This window comes from Glycine max, chromosome 9 (genome assembly GCF_000004515.6).
Source record: "Glycine max cultivar Williams 82 chromosome 9, Glycine_max_v4.0, whole genome shotgun sequence".
In the NCBI taxonomy this organism is placed as follows: Eukaryota; Viridiplantae; Streptophyta; class Magnoliopsida; order Fabales; family Fabaceae; genus Glycine; species Glycine max.
The window spans coordinates 49,037,087-49,060,570 of record NC_038245.2 but is presented as its reverse complement, the minus strand read 5'-3'; the positions used below and the strand labels follow the sequence as shown (position 1 = coordinate 49,060,570).

Below are 23,484 nucleotides of genomic sequence, written 5' to 3'. Positions count from 1 at the left end.
ATTAAACTCTAAAAACAAATGGAAATTCACAGCAAACTGTGACTGTTTTTTTAGGGGTCTAACTGTGACTTATTTTTATTTTCTAATTAAAAATAGAGCTAAGAAATGTAGTTAATTTTTCTTCTTTTTTATGGTTATCCTTATAATAATTTTTCTTCTATGGTTGCATGCAATTTTCTTCCTTTTTTTTTTCTTTTCAGAGGCTATAATTCAGATGCATGTCTCATTTAAATAGGTTAAATACCATTGTGATTGTGAATAGCCGAATACCAATAGTTGAAAGTTACTTATGTTTTTTTTCCTACCTGATTGTTATCTTTCGCAAAATGATATGAAAAGCTAGTTAGAAGTTAGAAGTTTACAAACTAGTTGATTAAATTATAGGTTAAAAAGTAAGTTGTGTCTGCTATTTTTTTTAAATGATTTTACTTCTTTATTTTTTTAATTGTGATATTTTATCTTTTACTTTTAATTTGAGTATTCATTAAACTTAACTTAAATGGTTTTGTCAATACTTATTAGGTGAAATAAATGCATAATAAATCATTTTTTGCATTTGGATTTTTTTTACAAAATCATTTTTTTTAATTAATTTCTAAACTAGCCCAACAACCTAACATAAGGCTGGCCTGAACCTAAGAAATTCTAGCTCAGAAGAATATGGGTCGGACCTAGGCTGATCCATTTTCAATGTGTGGCCTAATGGGCCGGCCCAACCCATCTATTTTGTCAACCCTAAGTATACTTGGCAACGAGGTGAGGCGGGGGCGAGTTTAGTCTCCGCCCCCGCCCTTGATTCCCCAAGTCCTTAGACTCATCTCCACTCTCGTTTGGGGATCAGGTTTCCCCACCCTGTCTCGCCTCCGATCCTCACTAAGGTCTAAAAATTCGACTCATCTCCACTCCCGTTTGGGGATCAGGTTTCCCCACCTTGTCTCGCCCTTGATCCAATCTTGTTCTTTTATTCATAAAAAATGGAGAAAATAGGATAATTTTTTATTTTTTTTGTAATTGGACTGAATCTCTTACATGTTAAATTAAAATTTCAAGTAAAAATTGTTTGATCTCATTTATTTTTGGATAGCTTAAATAAATAGTGATCATGACACCTTATTTACCAAATACTTTGCAACAAATTAAGTAAAAATTGTTTGCTCTCATTTATTTTTTGAACTCAACATGAAATTAAGTAAAAATTATACATAATTATAAGGAAAACAACAATTTCATGCATAAAACAAGTATTAATCCATTAAAACTGATAATAAAAACTATTAATTTAAAATATTTATTATATCACAATAGCATTGAGGCATGGACCGCTATACATGATTTCATCCTAGAAACTAACTTTCTCAATTGATTTTTCCTATCAAAGTCGGGATGGGTCTAGGTCGATCCCCGTGGGAGGGAAACCACTTGTCATGCCTAGTTTCAGTCATATTAATGATGAAATTTAATTTTTATTGTTCAATATTGATGTTTGTATTTTTTTCCGATCAATTTTATGTATTATCGTAAGTTTAAATTATATTGATAATAAATATTTTAATTATTAATAAATTTTGTATTTTTGAATTAATTTTTTTGAAAATAAAAATATAAGTAATTATTTTAAAATAAATTGTAAGTAAATATTATAAAGTAGATTTATTGTGAGACCTATGAAAATGGTTTTAAATCTTAAAATGAGATTTACCTAAAAATTTAAAAAATATAAAAAAATAATATAACACTGCAAAATTTATCAAAAAAAGAATTTAATGTGATAAGAGATTAAGGGGTATCTTAGCATGAAGATGAGTTCGATGTTGCTTCATAGTAGGAACGCATGACGTGCAAATGTGATACAGTTCATTAAGAATCCACGTGTGCAAGTGCAACAGCAGAGCAGTTCCCAAACCTTAACAAAAACCAAACCCTTCTTCGTCTTCAGTTCTGTGCCTTCACTCTGACAATGGATCCAGCGTTACCCATTGTAGCGCTGTCGCTTCTCTTGGGTGCCATCATCGCCTTCCTCATCTTCAACACCTACTTCTGCAAGCGCCAATCCGAAATCCGATCCATCGCCGATCCAAATCCAAATTCAAATTCGAATCCCAAACTCGTGTCTTCCAAACCCCCTCCCAAGAAGCCTCTCTCCAAACCCCATTCCTCCGACAAGGTGTGTTCCAATCCTTACTTGTTAGTCTTAGGTTGTTGCTTTTGTGGTGTGGGTTTTTTTTTTTTTTTTTTGGTTTTAAGAATTTGATTTATTTTAAAGTTTGATTTTTTAGCTTGGCTTGACCCCTCTTTTTTTTGTTTAGGATCAAAACAAGCGTCACCATCCGTTGGATTTGAATACCTTGAAGGGTCATGGTGATGCAGTGACAGGGGTATGCTTCTCCCGCGATGGACGAAATTTGGCAACTGGTATTTGACCATATATTGTATTTAATTGTATTTTTAGATCACAATAACATGTATTTTTCATGCATCATTGTTTTTCCTAATTTCCTTTCTGTTATTTATTTATTTTCACTTGTACAAGCAGTTAAGCATTTTGTGAAACTTGTTTCTTACATTCCTACTTTATATTGTCTTGCAAACAGCTTGCGCTGATGGAGTTGTGAGAGTATTCAAGTTGGATGATGCTTCGAGTAAAAGTTTCAAGTATGTGAATTTCAAGAGCCTCTTGATTTTTTATTTATTTGATAGGCAAATGTTAGTTTGTTTTAGAATGTTAGTTTTGTTAGCAGAGGGGATACATATGCATGTCAACTCAATCGATGTCAATCATATTTCGAATGCATGACTTTTATTCTCTCAACTCTTTTTGCAGGTTTCTAAGGATTAATTTGCCTGCCGGCGGTCATCCAACGGCAGTTGCATTTTCCGATGATGCATCCTCCATTGTTGTGGCGTCTTATACTCTGTCCGGTTGTTCATTATACATGTATGGAGAAGAGAAACCTAAAACATCTGAAGACAAACCACAAGCAAAGCTTCCTCTCCCCGAAATTAAGTGGGAGCATCACAAAGTTCATGATAAGAAGTCAATAATTACTATGTTTGGAGCCTCTGCAACTTATGGCACTGCTGATGGAAGTACAATTATTGCCTCGTGTTCAGAAGGTATCTTTACGACATCATTCCCCATTAGAATCTATGAAGAAATTGTTCTGTCATAATTTATTTATATATTCAGATTCAGGGTCTTCTCACCTAATAGTATGCGGCAATTGTGAAGGGAATTTCAATTTTAATTAGAAGTAGGTTGTGGAAAAAGAAATGCTTGTACGGGTAAAGGTCTACAAATTAAATAGAGTATACATTTGCTGATGAAATTATGTTGCCTTTGCTTCTCTAAACCTACATATTTATTTGACAACTAAATACTGCAAAGGTCTCATCTATCAATGCTGTCTTACATCACCTAATGAGGCACTTCTGAGTAAGAAAAATTAAATTGTTAAATAAAATTTGGATCTGGCATGAGATTTATGCTGTTCACTAAATCAAATGCACTGTATTGTACTTTTATTTTAATTTGCTAATGAAATTACTGTTGCTGTCTTTATGCTGAGATTTAATGCTTGATGATGGCTTTCTACAACCTGTTCTAAATTTGATTTTTTATTCAGGGACTGACATCATTCTTTGGCATGGAAAAACTGGGAAGAGTGTTGGGCATGTCGATACAAATCAATTGAAAAATAACATGGCTACTATATCACCCAACGGTCGTTTTATTGCAGCTGCAGCATTTACTGCCGATGTGAAGGTTAGCTTTAATGTGCAAATCTATTTAATTTATTTTGAGTTACTAATACATCTTAATGTAAGGAAACACATAGACACAACTAGTACTATTCAGTAAGAGGTAGCCTTTAAGCTTAATGCCTTATTTCTTAGTAGCTAGGGTTGAATGCCAGATTTAGTCAGTATCATCACCTCATCAGCAAGGCTGCGCCCATCATCCGTTTGGTGCTGGCCTTGAAATATGTTCTCTTGTATTTGTTACAAATCAATTAAAAAAGGGAACAAGCAACATGGCAAATATGTCAACCGATTAGAAAGAGATATTCTTCATTTCTATTGTATGTTTTTTTGTCTGAAGTTTATGGTACAATGCTGCTATAAATATTGCTCATTGAAGTTGTGCCTTTGCTAATAGCTTAAGCTTTTGTCATGGTGGTAAGCAGTGTTCATGCACCCTTGATTGTGTGACTCATCAAACCCAGGCCCTTCCTTATTTAAGCCATTGGGTGACTCGTTGGGTTGAACCCGACCCACAAACCTGACATGTACCCTTGTGACTCTTTGGGTATATTAGGATGAGTTGCTGACATGTAGCTGTGAGTCTGTTAGGGGATGACACATAATGTTTAAGGCAGTGCATGGATCTCTTTAGACAAATAAAAAAAAGTGATGTTCCAGTTCAATTGAAAATTCAGAATAGCTTCAGATAATAGCCTGTTAAAGTAACGCAACTGATCATAGGACTAGCTTGTCAAGGAAAGCTGTGTGTAATGATCAGCAAAATGGTTAATCCTCAATTTTTGTTTGTAATCTTTCAATAAATTTGCCTACTCCAGAACCAATATAGTGGCAAGTATATATCCCTTGAAACTACACTGTACAACTTGTGAAAGCCATCAATTAAATTAAATATCCTTTGAATGCTTGATTTGTGTGGTTTGTAACTGAAATTAGTGGAGCGTTAACATTGTAAGCTATATCAAACTGAGGTTAATACTACAACCACTTTTAGTTCATCTTTGACATGAATAGAGATTAATACAGTTGTCTAATAATTTGTTAGATGACCTCAGGGAGCCTCTCAATACATCACTAGTATCATAAATGTGCCTTTTATTATATTTTCTGATTGACAACTTTTATCAGAATGTTACTGCTTCTGTTCTTAAAAGATTCCTTAATGTATTCTCCACCTTTTCTTGTTTACTATGTTTGGCAGATCTGGGAGATTGTATATGCAAAGGATGGATCTGTGAAGGAAGTTTTAAATGTTATGCAGCTTAAGGGGCATAAGGTTTAATATTAGCATTATTATTTTGAGTTATTTAAAATTTAGTTTAAGCTCCCATTTTTACATATATAGACTTTTCAAGCCAAAAAATTTAAAGACTATATTTTCCTTCAAATGCATTGCATTTTTGTTTATGTAAGAGGTATATTATACATTAATTTTCATGATGCAGTACAGTCTTATATTTTCATGTATTACATTAGAATATCTTGGATTAATGGAAATTTCATGAGCATGATGTGCACACATGTGTGTGATTTTCAATTTAAACAAAAGAATAAAGATGGTCTATTTTTACATGCAAGCATATTAGCTCTCTCTATGTGTGTGTGTGAGAGAGAAATTTACAATTTAAACAAAAATAATAAAGATGATGTTCCTATTATCATCTTTTTGACTATGATTTATATGTTTATTGCTTGTGTGTCAGAGTGCTGTGACTTGGTTATGCTTTACGCCAAACTCTGAGCAAATAATCACTGCATCCAAGGATGGTTCAATGAGAATATGGAATATCAATGGTAAGCAAATTTTGAAAGATGATTATTTTTTACTTACCGAATTTTATTTTTTTTCTAGCAAACACTTGATGCCGACCTGCAGTTGCAAATAGTTTTAATGGTTCTAGACAAGATATGTGGTATATTAATGAAGAATTCAAACAGTACTGATGAGATTCTATGACTGAAAATGAGCATTTTTTCTTTTGCATGTTATTTTATTTGGCCTGATAAATGTGCTTGGTATTTGATCAATTAAGGGTATTCTTACCTCCATGGGGTCTGAAATGTTCATATGTGCTGTCTTAAGGACTAGGTTGTTAATTAATTCAACTCCTCTCACCTTTATTCTCCTTCTGTCCTGAAGTTCGCTATCATCTTGATGAGGATCCAAAGACGCTAAAGGTGTTCCCAATTCCTCTTCATGATTCTTCCGGTACTACATTGCACTATGATCGCATGAGTGTTTCCCCTGATGGAAATTTTTTGGCTGCGACCCATGGTTCCACATTGCAGTGGTTATGTGTTGAGACTGGAAAGGTTCTGGATACAGCTGAAAAAGCCCATGATAGTATGTCCAAGCATCCACCCTTTGATTTTTCCTTTAAGTTATTTTCTATCTGCCATCTTCAAGTCCTTGATTATTTTCTTCACTCGCAGGTGACATTTCATGCATTTCATGGGCTCCTAAAACTATTCCAATGGGTAAGCTACTAATTTGACTCCATTGCTTTTGGTTCTTTACCTAATTTATTTTTCTCAAGAAATTTCCATTATTGCCAAATCTGTTTCTTGTATCTTGTTTTCTAATCAGTATTAGAAGATATTGCAAAATAAATTAGGTAACATACAATGAATTTGATTTAAGATGACATTGTTCTTAGTTGTGATTATATATATTATGATGCCTATAAGGTTTATCTTATGCTAACCAGCTTGTAATTTTGTTATCTTAATCGTTGTGGTTGTGGTGCCTTTTGCAGGAAATGAACAAGTTTTGGTTTTAGCCACAGCCAGTGCTGACAAGAAAGTGAAGTTATGGGCATCTCCATCTATCCCTGCATCCTAAGCCACTATGCTAGTGCCCGGAATGCTACCATTAGTATGCCTTTGCACGCGCTGACACTAATTATGTTAAAGAGAGATGCTTCTAAAGTTCTGGGATTTGGTCTCTTCATAGTTGGTTCAGTCACTTCACAACTTTTTAGAGCTGCATGGTATCATTGAAAAGTTGAATGAGAAACAAGGATGAGCTGAAATGATGCAATCCCTTCAGTTGCTGCTACTGCTCAGACTCTGTATCTTGACGAATTTTTTGACTAATAATTTATATAGACAGAGAGATAATGTTGTTGGTTTTCGTTGTGTTAGTGAGGCTGACGTGAATGGTGAAGTGTGATGCGAGAATAGTTTATTTGTAGAACTTTGGAAGAGAACATAATGGACATGTTGCTAGTGGCTACAGTTTGTCATTTAAAGAAGAAAAAAAAAAACATTTTCATATTTTCAGCACAATTATAAGGGCATTATTCCATTTAATTTTGAAATTAGGAAATGGTTGTATCGGAAAATAACTGCACAAACTGCAACCAAAGTCACTGCACATCTTAATATCTTTCTATAATGCAAGCCAACAACCCAACTACTAAATGGAGCTGTTTTCAGGTTCTGTAAAAACAAGAAGCAGTGGTTTTAGATTAATTATGGGGTACTTACTGAAAAGTAAGACATGATTATTTATTTATTTGATATTTATAGCTGAAAAATAAGAAACCACCCCTAAAAAATTTTAAAAAAAAAGATATTCCAGTAAAGAAGATATTTTTCCCTTTCTAATTTCCTTCTCTATTACAAATTACAATCCCTATACCCCAATGAGGCTGTCTCCCTCGTTACGATAGCAGTGGCCTCCCTAGACTCCTAGATACAGTAAAAATAGAAAAGATTAATGTTTAATATGGTAGTCTATATTAATTTTTAGAAGCAACATATATAAAAAAAAATGTTGTATAAGAATCAAACTTCACATAAAGGGTTTAAGCCGAAATGTAGAAAATCTGAACCGTACAATTTAATTTTGTGTTGTGTTAAATATAAACGTAAATATAGTTAAAATCAAAATGTTGCAATATAGAAGGCCAATTAATAAATGTATGGATAGATATAGCATTATAGAATTGGACCTTAACTAGGCTAATCTATTGAGGCTAAGTAGCACGAAACATATAAAAGTACATAGTGATATATAGGTGTACAAAAATAAAATATATAAAGCAGATGAATTTATAAGTAAATTAGTCTGAATTTTAAGATGTTGGATGTGAACATAGAAGAAATATCAAAATCAGCTATCCATCCATCTTGTAATTTTGGGCAATGAAGGTGTCAGTAGAATTTTTCTTGCGCATCTGCTTCCGATATTGATACCCCTGCAGAATAAGGTATATATAGTAGTCTCGTTATAGTGATGGGTTATACTTATACGAAATATTGAATAATTCCTATGAACAATTCTTTCACCCTTAAAAGTAGAATAAAAGATACTATAATTTGTAACTAATGCTTAAACCAATTATTTAAAAATATTAAGGTTACCTTATGGGTCCCGTAAATGTAGTCACAATAGGTAAATACTGAGGCAAAGTTGCTTTGACTTTTTCCACCAACGTAGTGATGGTAGTCATGGTATGCAGGCCCTCCATAAAATGGTATATATTTTGTGGGACTCCAAGGAAAATCATACCTTTTAACATGTAACAATATGAATAAGATTTAAAAAAGAAAACGTGGTGTGTATGTGATGTTAAGGAAAATTTAGGTCAGAAACAAGAAATATCCAATATATAAAGATATGCAAATTGTTCATATGCACTATATGTCTATGTTTCTTTCAAATTTCCCAGCTTATCAATAAAACTTTTTTCACTCCATTTTTTTATGAAGCATTTTTTAAAACGAGTGCTTCACAAAAAAAATGTCAAAATAACAATACAAGACTTACATGTGTTAAGATTTTTAGTGCTATTGTAGTATTAAAAATCTTTTCAAAATCATTTGCAAAAACAGTATTTTTTAATAGAAAAACGTATTTCACTCATTGTATATCTCCAACCGAATGTTCAATTACACATAAATATCTATTACCATTAACCAATAATCATATATTTCAAATATTACACCAATTGTTAGTCTAAGACATTATAAATATTATTCAAATGAATATCATATATCATAGTCATTGAAATTTGATATTTTTGAAACATTAAATGAAGAATAAATTATATATGCATTGATATTATAAAGGTAACTTTGTTAGTTTTTACAATAATACTTTAAAAATTATATCAAGAAAATTGGTTAATGGTTTAAAAATTTTAAACTGAAAAATGAATATTAATTTATCATTTTTAATCATATTAATTAAAATAATTTAATCATGATTATACTTATAGAATTGTAGTTACTTGAGAAAATCAAAGTTTTACCCGCTATGAGTCTCGATGGCTTCTAGCTGTCGCAAAATGAACCATAGCCAATAGGTTGTTATATGCCCAGGAACCAGTGCTGGGCCTAGAAACGAGGGGATACCCAATATGATTATCTCGGCCCAATGGGCATAAGGTGCTGAGAGCCCAATTGGTGCTACATATTCATGATGAACCTTGTGAATCTTCTCAAATGCCCACTTGCAATGGAGCATCCTATGAATCCAATAATTCGAAAAATCTTCTATGACAAAGTAAATAAATAATTGCCAAAATAACTCCCAGCCTGATGGCAATGACAAACCAGTTCTGATCCCAATCCACTGAAAAAATTTGTGGGAATTTTTTTTTAAAAATCCAGCCACTATTATAACGCAAATAAAATAAAAAAACAAAAAAATGCATAACATATATAATAAACTATAAAGATAAACAAAAAATCTAAAATTAAGAAAAAGATCATTAAAAAAATGCATAAAACAAACAAATTGTGTTAGGAGTCAGATGAGCACTTTCTATAACGGAAGGGAATACTTTATTAAAATAAATAATTTAATATTAAAAGAAGATAGGCAACACCAAATTTTATTAAAGTATGGAACATATAGATTTGGTAATCCAGTACGTGGATTTTCTTGTAGTTTATTATTATTCAGAGATGGGGTGGATTCATTATATGTAAACTGCAACCTTTTAAGTGGATGAGCATTTTCTTTGGGTAAACATCTTAGTTTTTTTTTTCTTGCATTTATTTATCCCTTGTAATTCTAAATCTCTGCAAATCTTGTGTTGTTGTTTCATTTTAATAAAATATCTTGCTTATAAAAATTATTAAAGATAAAAAAAAAAGTTTTAAGCCCAAATGTACTTCAACCAGCATTTATATAATGGTTATAAATTTTATTTTTGTTAAATATCTCTATTTTTTCAAACAAACTTATAAGTTGGTAAAATAAAAAATAAGTTAACTAAAATTATAAACATGATTGGCAGGGACAAGGCACGTCCCCTCCCTCAAAGTGCATATCTTCTGCAGTAGATTAGAGAATAATTTGTTTTCAAGGATTTTGAGAATGTTTAGGTAAATTCTTTGTGTGTTTTCATTAAATAAAACTAATAGAATACTATATTTTTCATAACTAACACGTTTAATATAAAATGTGCAAGACACAATTGGGGATGCATGTTGGCCTTTAGTTACCAATGAAAGCTCTTGGACAAAGTGTGCTGACATCGATTTTGATAGTTGGTTCAAAGCTCTTTTTAATATATACAACCATTTTTTGTGCAAATTGGTAGCTATTATGATTTTTTTTTCTTAAAAAGTTGTTACAATATGAAGTTTACAGTAATTTTGTGGTGGTTATAATTGTTTTGGATTTCCGAAGATACATTGTTTACTTACTGATATATAGCTCTTTTGGAGAAATATTCATATCTAGTTAATGCTTACGAATCTCAATTGATATTGAAAAAGATTGTGGGGGGTATGAGAGGTGGTGATTTTTTTATTGAAAATATTTGCGTGTAAATTGATATACTTAATGATTTCTGTTGCAAAAGAACGGGTGACGGCATACGTAAAGTGGTGTCGGGTGCAGTGCATTATTTGTGTTTTATTTTGGTAGAAGTATTTGTATAACATTTTAATAAAGAATAAATTTAATGTGGTTAAATATATAATTTAAAACTAAAATTGACTAATAAAAATTTTAGTGTTGCAAATGCTGCTGTAATTTAATATAGAGGATATCCTTTCCCTCCCTCAATAGTCAAGACTTCACAAGGTGTAAAGAAAAATGGTATTTCTCAACCTTTAAAAGGATAAAGATGTAAAATAAAATAAAATAAAAAGTCTCAATCCCATCGCACCATCGTCATCTTTTATTTCTCCCACTGTGGCACTGTCATTCTGCGGTTGCATCATGTGCATATTTAATAATTGCATCATGCATGCAGACATGCAGTATTGTATGCCAGGTGTTCTTTATTTTTCTTATCTTTCTAAAATTGTTAGGATTAATCATCTCATTTTTTTAATTTAATTAATTAAACCGTCTGCTTTCCAAGAGAAAGAAATAATTTTATCTTTTTTTCATTTTTATGAAAAAGAGAATTTTATCTTTCTAAAATAATTGCAACTTTAGCCAGTTATCTTCTCCAATATAATAAGCCAGATATTTTTTTATTAATTTACCACATTCATTATTTATTGACTACAAAAAAATTGTGAACTAATCAAAATTATTTTAATAAAGATTAAATTTAAGAGACAATATAGAGATCTTATAATAAAATCAAATAAATTCCTAAGAAAACCCTATGTAAAAGATGGAGGTAGTACCTAAAAAATGACTAAAAATATTTTTTTTAAAGATAAAAGATCAAATTAAATTTAATAAAAAATGAAATAACTAAAAGTATAATTTAACTAATTTTTAACCTTTAACTTTATTATATGTATTTCTCTTTTACTGAAAATTTCAATACATAAGAAGATCTCCAAACCCAACTTCTCGACTAATTAGAGATATTACATTAATTATAAATTAAATAAAAATTATTAATCATTAGAAAGCTTGAATAAAAGATTATTAATTTTAATGATTAATAATTTTTATTCAAGCTTTCTAATAATTAATAATTTTTGTTTAATTATTAGACGGAATGTAGTATTATAAAAAATTAAGCTTGATAATTTTTATTCAAAATTTTAATAATTAGTTTATAATTAACTTAATAATTTAATTAATTAAAATTATTTATTAATAATATATAGGAAAATCAAACTTACCAATTTATAAGATTGTGAAATATTGCAATTAAAATTCAAGAAATGAAAATCATAAATTTAAGAAATTAAAAAAATCAAGATTATAATTTAACCAATTATAAATCACTGTTAATAATTTTAATATAATTATTGTGAAAATAAACACTTACCGTAATATATAATAATCTATGCTTTTTTTTTTGCTGGTACAAGTAACTTGAATATAAAAATAATGTAGTACTACAACGTTACATATTTGAAACGACAAAGGACCTAATCCTATTTGTCACTTGGCTAAATGGTCGCTGCTGAATTGTTTCACTCGGCTCAGACTCCAAGGTCCAATTAATTTACTTTAGTGTGTTTGGATATTAATTAATACAGTACCATTTAAGCCCTATAGTACATTGTGTTTGGATATTAATGAATACCATTAAACCTCACCATACCTTACCACTGTGTTCAGATATTAATGGATACCATTAAATCTCACTTATTTGCATAGCTTTTCATGTTTTTAAAGTTAAAATTTCAAGAAAATTAGAAAAAAAAAACACATTAAAATCATTTTTTATTAGCAAGAAATAAGAATGTTTTAATTAATACCACCGAATTCACGATGATATTCATCGTTTGACAATTTTTAAAGTTGAATTCAACCATGCGAATTCACTTTGGTCTTTAACCGAAAAACTAGGTTTCCCCTCTATGTTTTCTTCATTGTTAGCTACATATTCTTTGCTGGGCTGAAAATTTGCTCATAGGAATTATCTTCTACAAGCTTTAATAATATATTAGCTATTTACAGGTTACAATAACAATTACCATGATAATAGAACAATAAAAACTTCACAAATTCACAATTTCTAGTCTATTACATGTTGTATGCATCATTAAGATAATATCTTAATTTGATGATTAAATTAGTTAAACATATGTTGTTAAAAAAGTTATTCATCAATCATCCGTCTAACTTCGAAGATTACAATATTTATTCATTCCATACAATGAATGCTCAATATTTATTCATCAGTCTAAGTTCATGATGTATAAATGTAAGATTTAATTAAAACACATTCACAGTGCAATAAGATTATTTATATTATCATTTAATTCTAAATTATCATATTATTTATAATAAGATAGCTAATATTGTAATAATTATTTTAAAAAATACATCAAAAATATTTTTTTAATCGATTAACAGTGTATAATTTTTTATATTAATGTTATATGAAAATTAAACTCCAAGTACAATGCATGAAACAAACAAACAAGAGAGAATACCTTGATGGTGGGATAAGAAATTATCTGTAGTGGGCTAACTGCAATGACAAAGGTCTCCATGACATCTTTGTAGCACTTGAACATTTCCTTGAATGATCTCTTAACCGAGGGCTGAATTTTGTGTTTGTTTAGCTTCTCATACCCACTAAGCTCCATTAATACGAAAGGAATTGGAGCTATAGAGTAAAATAAGCACAAGAATAGAGTGTTGTGGCAATGAAGAACAAAATCAGGTTTGTTGGCAGAGTATTTGAACCATATTGTCTCAGCAAGGGTTAGTCCTCTGCCTAGTGCAACTTGTGCTCCTTCAAGGGTATGGTAAGGGAGCATTGTGAAAGAGGAAGAAAAGGAGGAAAAAAATATGGAAGAGGAGGAGAAAGTGAGAGATAGGACTTTATATATATAGAAGAAAGAAAAAAGAGAGGGAGCTAGAGAAAGACAGAGATTTTGGGTGATTCCACAAATGTCACAAATAACCTGATCACATATGTTTCATATTAAACCTGAAATGAGTGATTATGACATAAGAGAATTGACTTTGAATATCCTACTAATGAATGTATAAAATGTGTTGATTAAGGAATACTAAAATAAGATTTTTATAAAAAAAATGTTGCATTAATAGATCGTGTATAATATAGTGTGAATAAATAAGTTTGGCTGTTTGTGAAAGCTTGAACATTAAGGAATAAGGAATAAGTATATAATTTTGTCATCAAACCTAAATATTAAGAAATAAATATGCAATTTTGCCTCAACAATTTGATTCTCGCTCCCACATATCTTTCAATGTAATGAAGAACTCAAGATTAATTCCTTAGAAAATGTTGGTGTTCTAGTTAATTTTAATAAGTGCTACTATTATTATGATGAAAATATGAAAAGGCCGGATTCAAGATTTGTTTTTTTTTTTTGAAAGGGTGGGTACAAGATCTTTGCAATAATCAAATAGGAGGTGGATTCGAATGGATATCATATCACCAAACATTTTATCATTTATTATTATTTTTTGGAATCACTTTTAGAAATAGGTCTTCACAATAATAATAAAAAATAAGTATATTCAAAATAGTTATCACAAATAGCATAAGGTTTTGTAATAATCACACAAGAAGTGGATTCGAAATTACTACCACTAAATATTTTTTTTATTTTTGTAAAAATATTTTATTTAATGTTATACATGGTAGTCACAATAATAAAAAAAGGAATTCAAAATGATTATCACTAACAACTTAAGGGTGACACAAAAGAGACACACTGGCCAGAAGAAAAGTTGAATAGTATATATATGAACATTGAAATTATTTTTTAAGAAATTCACAAAGCTTTGATAGAAAATAAGTTCATGAATTGTTTTCGTTCAAAGAAAATGTGAGACATAAAAGAAACAAAAGCACAAAACACAATTTTTTTTTTATAGTATTTCACTTAACTTAAAAGTTACATTTAGTTCTCTTTCAATCTTAAAAAGATTTCACTAACCAAATTTAAAAAAAGTATTATTCATACCACTTATGGTTATAATAAATGTTTTTTATACTTCTAACTACAACAAACAATCTCAATCTGAGATAAAAAAATTCAAAGACTCCCTTCAAAACTAAATATAAATAAAATCAATTAACCCTTTATATGTTTAATTAAGAAAATTAGCTAATATCATTTAATTATATTATTTGCATTTAAGAAATATTTTTTTTTCTAAAGTATATTTCATTCAAATTTGATGTCAAAAATGAAAGAAATCACTGGAAATAGAATATCATTAATTGAAGGATATATTTTTGAGATATCATCATTAAATAATTAAAATTTTATTTATATTTAAGTTCAATTTTTTGTTTGTTAATTATACTTAGATACAAATGAAGTATTCTTCAACATAAAGTCACTTCTATCCTTCACAAGCAACAAGCAACAAAGTATTTGAAAAATTACAAGAATCTAATGAGGAAGTGAGGATATGTACGTTAAGCATAGATACAACAGGGCAGGGAGAGTTTATGCTCAAGGTGTTTCATTCAAGAAAAGTATTAGAGGAGTGTGAAATGGAGCCTTTGTGATTTCCCCATTCCCATCTTCCTCTGTAATCTTAATTTATACTTTTAATTTTTAATACAACGATATTTTATTATTAAAATATTATTTTGTTAATCGATAGACACAGTTGTCTAAAATTTTATTATTGCTTTCATACACTGAGGGAACAATTTATTTAAGAAAAGAATTTGTATTTGATTTTTCTATATATAAATTTTTCTTACATCAACCATAATCACTCATTGTAATTAAAAATTAAAATTTCAATAAGTTAATCAACGCTCACGTTTTCTAACACAAATAATAAAAGAGAATATTTTTTTGGTATATGTGTTTTAATTATAATAACTAATAAATCCACAACGTGTATGCCACTTCCCATTGTCCCGCACATACACTTGAAAAAAGTCCAATTTGCATTTTAGCATTGGTTCGCACCTAAGGCACCTTCCCAATTCAGCTTCTAACGATGACACTTTGTAGCACGTTTTCCAACTTCAACATTCACATATTAAAAAACAACAAGGGTTCCTTTTCTCGTCGATTTCAACTCTCTCAGAAGCTGGATGACGATAATTTCATTGATAAAATCAAACGAAGGTTCTCACTGATTCTCCCTTTAATTTGCCACCTCACATGAATTGTATAATATATATTTATATTTATGCTTGACCTTGAATTGTTCCTATCTTAAAGAGAGCTCATACTGGAAAGTGGAGAATTAGCAACCATTGGTGCCATCTTCAACTTTAGGTACACTGCTTTATTGTTTTCACAATGAGAATAGGTGACCAAAATTTAATTAATTCTTATAATATTTGAAAATATTTCGAGAAATTTTATGTAAAATTAACTCTTTTTCTTTAAGATTTATGTGATTACTTCATAGCAAATTCTTGTCAAGTTTTAAGAACTTTTGAGTTTTGATGTGTGTTTTCTATTGGAAATATGTGGGGATATATTATTTTGGATTTTATGCTTCTTTGCAGAGGCAAAAAGCCAGATTATCTTGGAGTGCAGAAAAATCAACCGGCATTAGCACTATGTCCGGCAACTAAGAACTGCATATCGACATCTGAAAATGTCACTAACCTCACACATTACACTCCTCCTTGGTGAAATTTCCTTCTTTATTTTTTTATTTATTAAAGTTTTAACTTTGGTTTATGATATTATCTGAATCTGAATTGGCTGCAAAGCCTGCAATTTGTTATTGAATATATATTGTTGTTGAGTTTAATTTTACACTGAATAACTTTTAAAATAATTATTATAAAAATCAATAAAATTATTATCTATATAAAAAATATGATTAGATGATAAAGTAAAACTTTTGTATGGTATTAATACATGAATTATTTTTTGTCCAGAATTTTTCAGATTGTCATAAATTTGCATTTTGATAAAGTGTATAATTCACTCAATTTCAAAATAACTGACTTTTTAACACCAATTTGGCAAAATGTTGCTTATGGAACAATTTAATTAATTATCACATTTTAAAACCATTGAAAGTTCAATTGGTGTTGCCGTGTTGGGCGCATTGAGCCCTTAACTTAGGAAATGTATTATCTCATGTTGAATTTGCTTTTTTTTTTTTTTTTATTTCTCTTCAGCTAAGTTCCGAGCATTGAGCCTTTAACTTAGGAAATGTATTATCACATGTTGGGTATAGATTATTAATTAAGAGAACATTGATTATTCTACAGGAACTACAATCCTGAAGGTAGGAAAGATCATGTGAGCAAAGAGGCAATGGAGGAACTGATAGATGTGGTAATTTTAATTAGGATCATGTTAAGTCTTAAGCTACTTAGTTAAAGAATCAATAAACAATTTTTTTAGGAAATCACGTGATTAATTACATTAGAAATCACAGTTACACTGGCAATACTGTTATATAAAAACTATTTATTTTAAATTGGTTGACTAGTATCTTAAGAACACTTATTAAAAAAGTGTATTGAGTTTTTGTATCTCAATAGGAGTATAATTAAGACTATTTATAGTTGGTTTGTTATAGCTACTGATGAGTTTTCAAATCATTAAAGTTACAAAAATCAGTTACTATTGTTTTTTATTTTACAGATAGAATCGACAATACTACCAGAAAATTTTACACCAAGGATTGTAGAAAGAACAGAAGATTATCTTAGATTGGAATACCAAAGTGTATACAAGCCACAAATTTTAACTTCAATGTCACCAATATCATTGTATGCAGAAAAAATGAATAGTAACTTTTTACTATTAGACTGAAAAGCCTGCATCAAGCATTGAAGGAATGGAGTTTCTTTGATCATTGGACTGCCCATCTCATAGTAACTCATCTTGAAGCAATTAATGCAGTAAAAACTAACTCATCGTGAAAAGTTCATTCTCTGCTTTATTTAAATTTTTACAGCAAGTAGATTGGAATGCATGGTTTTTGCCATGTTTTATACTTGACAAAGATAATGCAAACTATAAACACAAGCAGCGGAGCTGGTATGCACTTGGTTTGAGATAGGATAATGATATATTGGACACTCGAATGCTACTAACATGTCATTGACATATTCCATTTTTTTTTTATATTTTTCTTTTTTATTACATCATATTATCAGTTATATGAATGAATCATTTTTTATATGGTATCCAAATAAATTTTTCCATTGATATAATATAAGCCATATTTTTATGATCATCATTTGAAGTGCTTCACTAACGTATTACGTATGCACGCGCAATCAACTTGAGATAGGGGTTGTAATGTGTAATAAAGTGAGAACCATACGTGTTTGTCTCCTTGCACAAATTTCAAAGTGGTGCTGCAAATGCAATGCAGTTGTGGTGAGGTGTAACATTGCAGCGTTTTGCCAATGTAAAGTGTCGGTAGAATGAGACAAATTAACATCCTACGAGATTTCTTTATGTTAAAATAATCTTTTTAAGTTTGGCAAGAAAAAGAGAGTACTATTTAGATAAGAAAAGAAGCTTGCTCTATAACAGTTTTGGATGCAATCCGATATCTGAAAAAAATTATTTAATCTAATTTAGATTTTTCTTTAACATATTGAATAGTATCTCAAAATTCTAAATAAATATTTTAATCCTTTACCCATTTTAATTAGTATTTTTAAAGAGTATTTAATTTGGGTCACTAATGATTTTCCAGGATAAAATCGATACACATTATTTAAGGAATTAATTATACTAAAATAGAAGGCAAAGTTGAAATTTTTAATAATTTAAAATAAAATGCTCCAAATTAATTTATTGAACTAAAATTCATAAAAATAGAGATAAAAAGTGCAATTTAGCTTAATTAGAAAAAAAAACTATATGACAATTCAAATTATTTATCGTAAATCTAAAATATGATTTATATATTTATTTTTATTATAAATTTTAATTAAACATTTATCATATTGACCCAAAAAAACATTTATCAGACGTCCATTATATATTTATATAACATTTCGCCCGGCCCAAATTAACTATGAAGCAAAATGGACCAGCCAACATACTTGGGCCCAAAAAAATCAAACAACCTTTTTCCAAAAAAAAGAACATAAAGGGAAAATTCGAAAGAATTGATGTTAAGATTTCGCTTCCCGAAACAAGGAACTCCGTTTAAGGAAAGGAAAACAGCGTACGAGGAAGAGAGGTAGAAAACGGCATGCAGTGGTGGGCGTCATGGCGGAGGTGTTATATTGGATCTCAACGTTTGTTCTAATTTTGACCCTTCTATGTATCCTCGGTTACCAGGTATTAATTACTAATATTAATTAATTGGATCATATCAATTCTTCTATTGCTTTTTATTTTTAATCACCGTAATTGTGCAGTAGTAATTAAACAACAGTTTCATTATGAATCAAAAAAAGAGCAACAGTTTCATTGTTTAAATTCTGGTTGAATCCGATTATTTCAATTTTTTTATTCAATTCTTATTTGCATGCATAAGATTTCAATTCTAATTGTAAAAAATGTTTGTTTTCATTTTCATATTTATGTATAAGATTTCAATTCTAATTGTAAAAATTGTTTGTTTTCATTTTCATATTTATGTTTTTATGTTTTTTTTTTTTTTTTTTTTTTTTTTTTTTGTATTGAGGGCTTACGGCTTACCCTGGGCTTGTGCGTATAGATTTTAGAACAATTTTCTGGAGGTAAGCCATTTATTTGGAAAAATGATTTGATTTTGGAAATGATTGCTTATTTTTAAAATCTGTCTTATGAAAGTTTAATAAAGCGCGATAATTTTCTTAGGATAAGATAAGATGAACCAAACACACCAAGGACTGCATGCATTTAGAAAGAAAATGGCCATCATTTAGAAAGCTTCTTTTTATTTTCTCTGTAAAAGATGAATGGTTTTCTTCTTTTTACTTTAGTTTGAGTACCATTGTATTTGGCCATTTCTAATGGATAGGTGGAGCTTTGCAATGTCATCATTGTCATGTGTATGAATTCCTAGTTCCTTCAAAATTGCTCTCCAACAATTTTCCTACTCCAGAAGAAGTTTTAAAACTCAGGTTTTTAAAATATGCTCTTGTTATAAGAAAATAAATAAAAACAAAAAAGCAGCTTTGAGATAGTACGATATACTGCTTGTATTTTTTTCTCCCGCTTTATTAAAGACTACATTGATGTCTTCAAAGTTTGAACTTGCACCTTAATTGTTGTCTACCATCCATTTCGTGAAAATGAGCAAAATTGCTGCTTACTGTTTATGAAACAAATTTGACATCCCTTGAAAATTTTATTGCAGCTTATATTATTGGTGGACTTGGAATTTGATTATATCAACCCATACGATTCAACGTCTCGGATAAACCAGGTTGTCTTACCAGAGTTCATCATCCATGGAATCTTCTGCTTCACCAATCTTATAGCCGGGCATTGGTTTATATTCCTGCTATCTCTCCCTTTCCTGTATTACAATCTGAGATTGTAAGTTTTTTTTCCCCTTTCCTTCTCAAAAAGTTTGTGTTTTATTGATTCTGAAGTTGTTAGTTTTAAATTATTGAATGTTGTTTCAGTAGGCTTCTCAATCTTCTTCGGAGCATTTTTGTGTTGATTTAGGGGTTGAAAATGCTGGTTACTTGAAGCAAAACTCAATAGAATGGAATAAATGCGTTTAACATTTTTGGATGTAAAACATTGTTTTTAGGGTGATTTGATGGCTTACAATGACTAAAATATTAGTGATTACAGGATTCGAATGGTATTTTTAACTAAAGGGTGTTGTCCAGCCTTTCATGCTGCCACTTGAAAATTGGAAGAAGAATGAACATCAAGTGGTTGTTCGAACAGTTTCCAGTGTTTTAATGTTGTAATTTGAGGGATAACATTGAAACCCTTGAAAAGATACTTACGACCCTGATCATAATTATGATGAAACCCCCCCAAATTTTGAGTTTTGACACACACACATATAATGAATACAAGAAGACTGACAACTCATAAGTTAGAAGACTGAAGACATGATTACAAACTTGTTTAATCAAGGACTATGAAAATTTGAATTGCATAACTTTTGAAGTTATTCCTACTTGAAATTGCATTGTAGTCTTAGATCCTTATAGTCTGAAACTCTTTGGAGATGGAAATTTAACTTTTAACCCTTCTGCCATGATATTCTGTTTCTATCTGTGTTAAGCATAGGTTGCATTTACATACAATTAACTTCAAATGATCTGGATAATTAGATTTCAAATTTGAATTCAAAATTTCAAACATCTTTAGCATTAAAATGGACATTTGCAGCATAGTGTAATCCTGTATGAGATAATAAATGGAATCCATAAAGCATTGCATTTCAACAACTTATCTGTGTAATTATGTGCTGTTATTACATATGCACATCATTTTCAGATAATTCACCTCATTAATCATGACATGGAAGCTAATGTCAGGTACATTAAAAGAGAGCACTTAGCAGATGTTACTGAAATCTACAATAAGCTATATTGGGAGAAAAAGAAGCGGCTGTTCAAAGTTGGATATCTTGTTTTGGTATTTGTATTTTCTATAGTCAGGTATTACGGTTAGAAATGCATTCTTATGTAAATTCACTAAATTGTCCTCTACTATTTCAAAGGAAAAGTTGGTGACTGTTCTCTCATCTGAATGTGTTTCAGCTTGGTATGGACCCTTGCCGAGGATGTGCATTAATTGGTGGCTTGCCTTCCATGCCTGCCATATGTTTGAATTACATTTTTGTTCAAGAATTATGTTATTCTTTGTATAAATGTTCCAGCTAATTAAACTCTTCGTAATATTAAAGAAGATACAGGCTGATACATTCACTACATTGAGGGCAAATCCATCTTATGAGCTGAATTTGATTGGCAAGAGCCATGGCGAGAGCAATCTGTGATGAGCCAAGCTCTTTATAGAGGGGGGACATGTGACAATCCATTTTGGTGCTAAAGCAAGAAACAGAGAAGCTTGAGAAGGTGTGATTCTCTAAGTGAAGTTTTGTATTCTTTCTGTGAGTTAGAGTGCTTTAGGCAGGAAAAAAGTTGTTTGAGCTCTCATTGTGGTTTCGGCACAAACGTAAACGCCTTTTGCCTAATATGTATATTTTTATTGTCATATTTGCTTCCTCTGCATGTAAACCCAAGAGTAGCACCACCACCACCACCAAAGACTGATAACTTTTTCTGTTGTTTTAAACCCTTTTATAGAGTTACAAATTCTTTATCCTAGGCATTGATACCTTGATAATTTGATAGTTAATTGTTTTTAAATTTATAATGTGTAACTAATAGTACATAATTGTTTGACAAATAATCAACCAGCTATGCCTGGCAAACAAGTATGGATATTGCTTAGGTTAGTAAGAGAATTGCTTTGTAAACCTAATGCGTTTAAGTTGCATACCCAAGCTTTTATTGAAAGATTACTTTGAGCTTGTTTGGATAAGCACTTCTAGTTGAAGAAAATAAGAAAAAAAAATCAAATAAATTTCTCTATAAATTAAAATTAGCTTATGTTGAAGATTATTTCATTTTATTTATTTTTTCTCCTGAAAGTGTTTATAGAAAAGTTTATTTAAACAAGTCTCATAACTTACAGTGAAATGGTTACATCTAAACTCAAATGAATAAATGGATATTGTCAGTCACACGTATACGCACATTCTTTTTTGCTATAAATAGCTTAGAGTGCATGATAACTTCTTTGGGTTCAGGTACACAACAAAATCAAATGAATGTTTTTCATACAATAACATTTCACATTAATTTCTAGACAGAGATAGTTAGGAAGAGAAAAGAGAGGAGCATGGTAAGTGTATAACATAAAGCAGTGATGTGATGAAGAGAGAGAACATAATGTAGGAATTTTAAAAATGTTATATAAGTAATAAGTTGTATAACTTAAATCAAATTGTTAAATGTGAAGTAATACTTCAACAATATTAAGTTATCGAACAATAGGTTAATTTTAAGTTCAGAAACATCTATTAATTTACATTTTTGTGAAGTATGTACAGAAACACAGTGTTTGTATGGTCATTAAGTGCATCATCTTAGGCCAACAATTACAAACTATGTTTGCAACAAAATGAATTTTGCAAAAAGATTCTGACCCTTCTTTTGTAAAATGAGTTTTATAAACCATTGATTTGATCTTGAAATTCATATCTAACAAGTTGGATCGAAAATTAAAATGCTCTAAGTTATCGAACAACATGTTAATTGTGTTCTTTTATCTTTAATTATTACATTCGATTCCTTGTGTTATTTTTTATATAAAATTTTAAAAAATATTTAAATAATTAGAAGTTTATGATGGGTTTAAGATGGAAAGATAAGAAATAAAAAAATTATAAAATTCGAAATATTTCATAAAGTGTGGGGTGAATATTTTGAAGATGGAAATGAGGTTTTTAATTCAAGGTAAAATATAGTACTTTGATCAGTAAATTCTAAACGAAAGATAATTTAAGATGATAATTAATTCAATTTTTAGAGAATTTATGAAAAAAGAAAATTAAATAATTTTAGAAAGAGGAAAATTTATTGAAATTTTATAGCAATAAAAAATAGAAGATTTTAATTGTAAAAAAGGCTATCCGACCCCTATAATAAAGAAATCATGCGAGTAATTATTAAAGAAACAAAGTTATACATGGATTATAGTTGAAAAATCAAAAGTGAAATTTAATCCAGACAATAATGCATTTTGCTCATTAATAAGGCACAAATTTCTTCGTAGGGAGTAGGTGACAATGAAAGTGTTTGACGTATGTAACATTTAATTCTGTGAAAGAGTGCACCTTACGCTTTCTTCTTTTCATAAAAAGTTTACTTCAATAACTAGGTTAACTTCAAGGGGAGATAAAAGCAATCTCTATTCTATCCTACAGTA

At 29.9% G+C, this 23,484-nt stretch overlaps 4 protein-coding genes across 5 annotated transcripts; 3 read left to right on the top strand and 1 right to left on the bottom strand.

The window, feature by feature from the left end:
- The first annotated feature begins 1,806 nt into the window (after positions 1–1,806).
- On the top strand, positions 1,807–7,047 carry LOC100792624 (transducin beta-like protein 2). Of its 2 annotated transcripts, XM_003534564.5 has the most exons (10): positions 1,807–2,164; positions 2,307–2,412; positions 2,592–2,652; positions 2,822–3,114; positions 3,624–3,763; positions 4,961–5,035; positions 5,463–5,553; positions 5,900–6,103; positions 6,193–6,237; positions 6,516–7,047. In XM_003534564.5, exons 1-10 carry the CDS (start codon positions 1,958–1,960, stop codon positions 6,599–6,601), a joined length of 1,308 nt encoding a protein of 435 aa, XP_003534612.1. In that variant the 5' UTR covers positions 1,807–1,957; the 3' UTR covers positions 6,602–7,047. The 2 variants fall into 2 exon arrangements, with proteins under 2 accessions (XP_003534612.1, XP_040861125.1); XM_041005191.1 differs by having other exon boundaries at positions 1,840–2,164; positions 5,900–6,237.
- Positions 7,048–7,731: 684 nt separating this feature from the next.
- LOC100793153 (probable S-acyltransferase At3g60800-like) lies at positions 7,732–13,437 on the bottom strand. Its single transcript, NM_001289242.1, is given in 4 exon segments — positions 7,732–7,961; positions 8,128–8,275; positions 9,018–9,340; positions 13,078–13,437. Coding segments are annotated over 4 exon segments (882 nt in total). The 5' UTR covers positions 13,408–13,437; the 3' UTR covers positions 7,732–7,880.
- Positions 13,438–15,501: 2,064 nt separating this feature from the next.
- LOC100803383 (uncharacterized) lies at positions 15,502–17,769 on the top strand. The gene is made up of 5 exons (XM_003533593.5): positions 15,502–15,720; positions 15,817–15,873; positions 16,110–16,235; positions 16,830–16,896; positions 17,209–17,769. Exons 1-5 carry the CDS (start codon positions 15,590–15,592, stop codon positions 17,377–17,379), a joined length of 552 nt encoding a protein of 183 aa, XP_003533641.1. The 5' UTR covers positions 15,502–15,589; the 3' UTR covers positions 17,380–17,769.
- A 927-nt stretch (positions 17,770–18,696) lies between these two features.
- LOC100792093 (protein cornichon homolog 4) lies at positions 18,697–21,860 on the top strand. Its single transcript, XM_003534563.5, has 4 exons — positions 18,697–18,870; positions 19,877–20,058; positions 21,024–21,146; positions 21,249–21,860. The coding sequence occupies exons 1-4, from the start codon at positions 18,799–18,801 to the stop codon at positions 21,280–21,282; spliced, it is 411 nt and encodes a 136-aa protein (XP_003534611.1). The 5' UTR covers positions 18,697–18,798; the 3' UTR covers positions 21,283–21,860.
- The last annotated feature ends 1,624 nt before the right edge of the window (positions 21,861–23,484 follow it).

Coding starts and splice junctions, on each gene's coding strand:
- LOC100792624 (XM_041005191.1), top strand. CDS start 1,958: ATGGATCCAGCGTTACCCATTGTAGCGCTGTCGCTTCTCTTGGGTGCC. Junction 2,653..2,821: donor GCTTCGAGTAAAAGTTTCAA/GTATGTGAATTT, acceptor CTCTTTTTGCAG/GTTTCTAAGGATTAATTTGC. Junction 6,238..6,515: donor TCCTAAAACTATTCCAATGG/GTAAGCTACTAA, acceptor TGCCTTTTGCAG/GAAATGAACAAGTTTTGGTT.
- LOC100803383 (XM_003533593.5), top strand. CDS start 15,590: ATGACACTTTGTAGCACGTTTTCCAACTTCAACATTCACATATTAAAA. Junction 15,874..16,109: donor GGTGCCATCTTCAACTTTAG/GTACACTGCTTT, acceptor GCTTCTTTGCAG/AGGCAAAAAGCCAGATTATC. Junction 16,236..16,829: donor ACACATTACACTCCTCCTTG/GTGAAATTTCCT, acceptor ATTATTCTACAG/GAACTACAATCCTGAAGGTA.
- LOC100792093 (XM_003534563.5), top strand. CDS start 18,799: ATGGCGGAGGTGTTATATTGGATCTCAACGTTTGTTCTAATTTTGACC. Junction 18,871..19,876: donor TATGTATCCTCGGTTACCAG/GTATTAATTACT, acceptor ATTTTATTGCAG/CTTATATTATTGGTGGACTT. Junction 21,147..21,248: donor TTTGTATTTTCTATAGTCAG/GTATTACGGTTA, acceptor AATGTGTTTCAG/CTTGGTATGGACCCTTGCCG.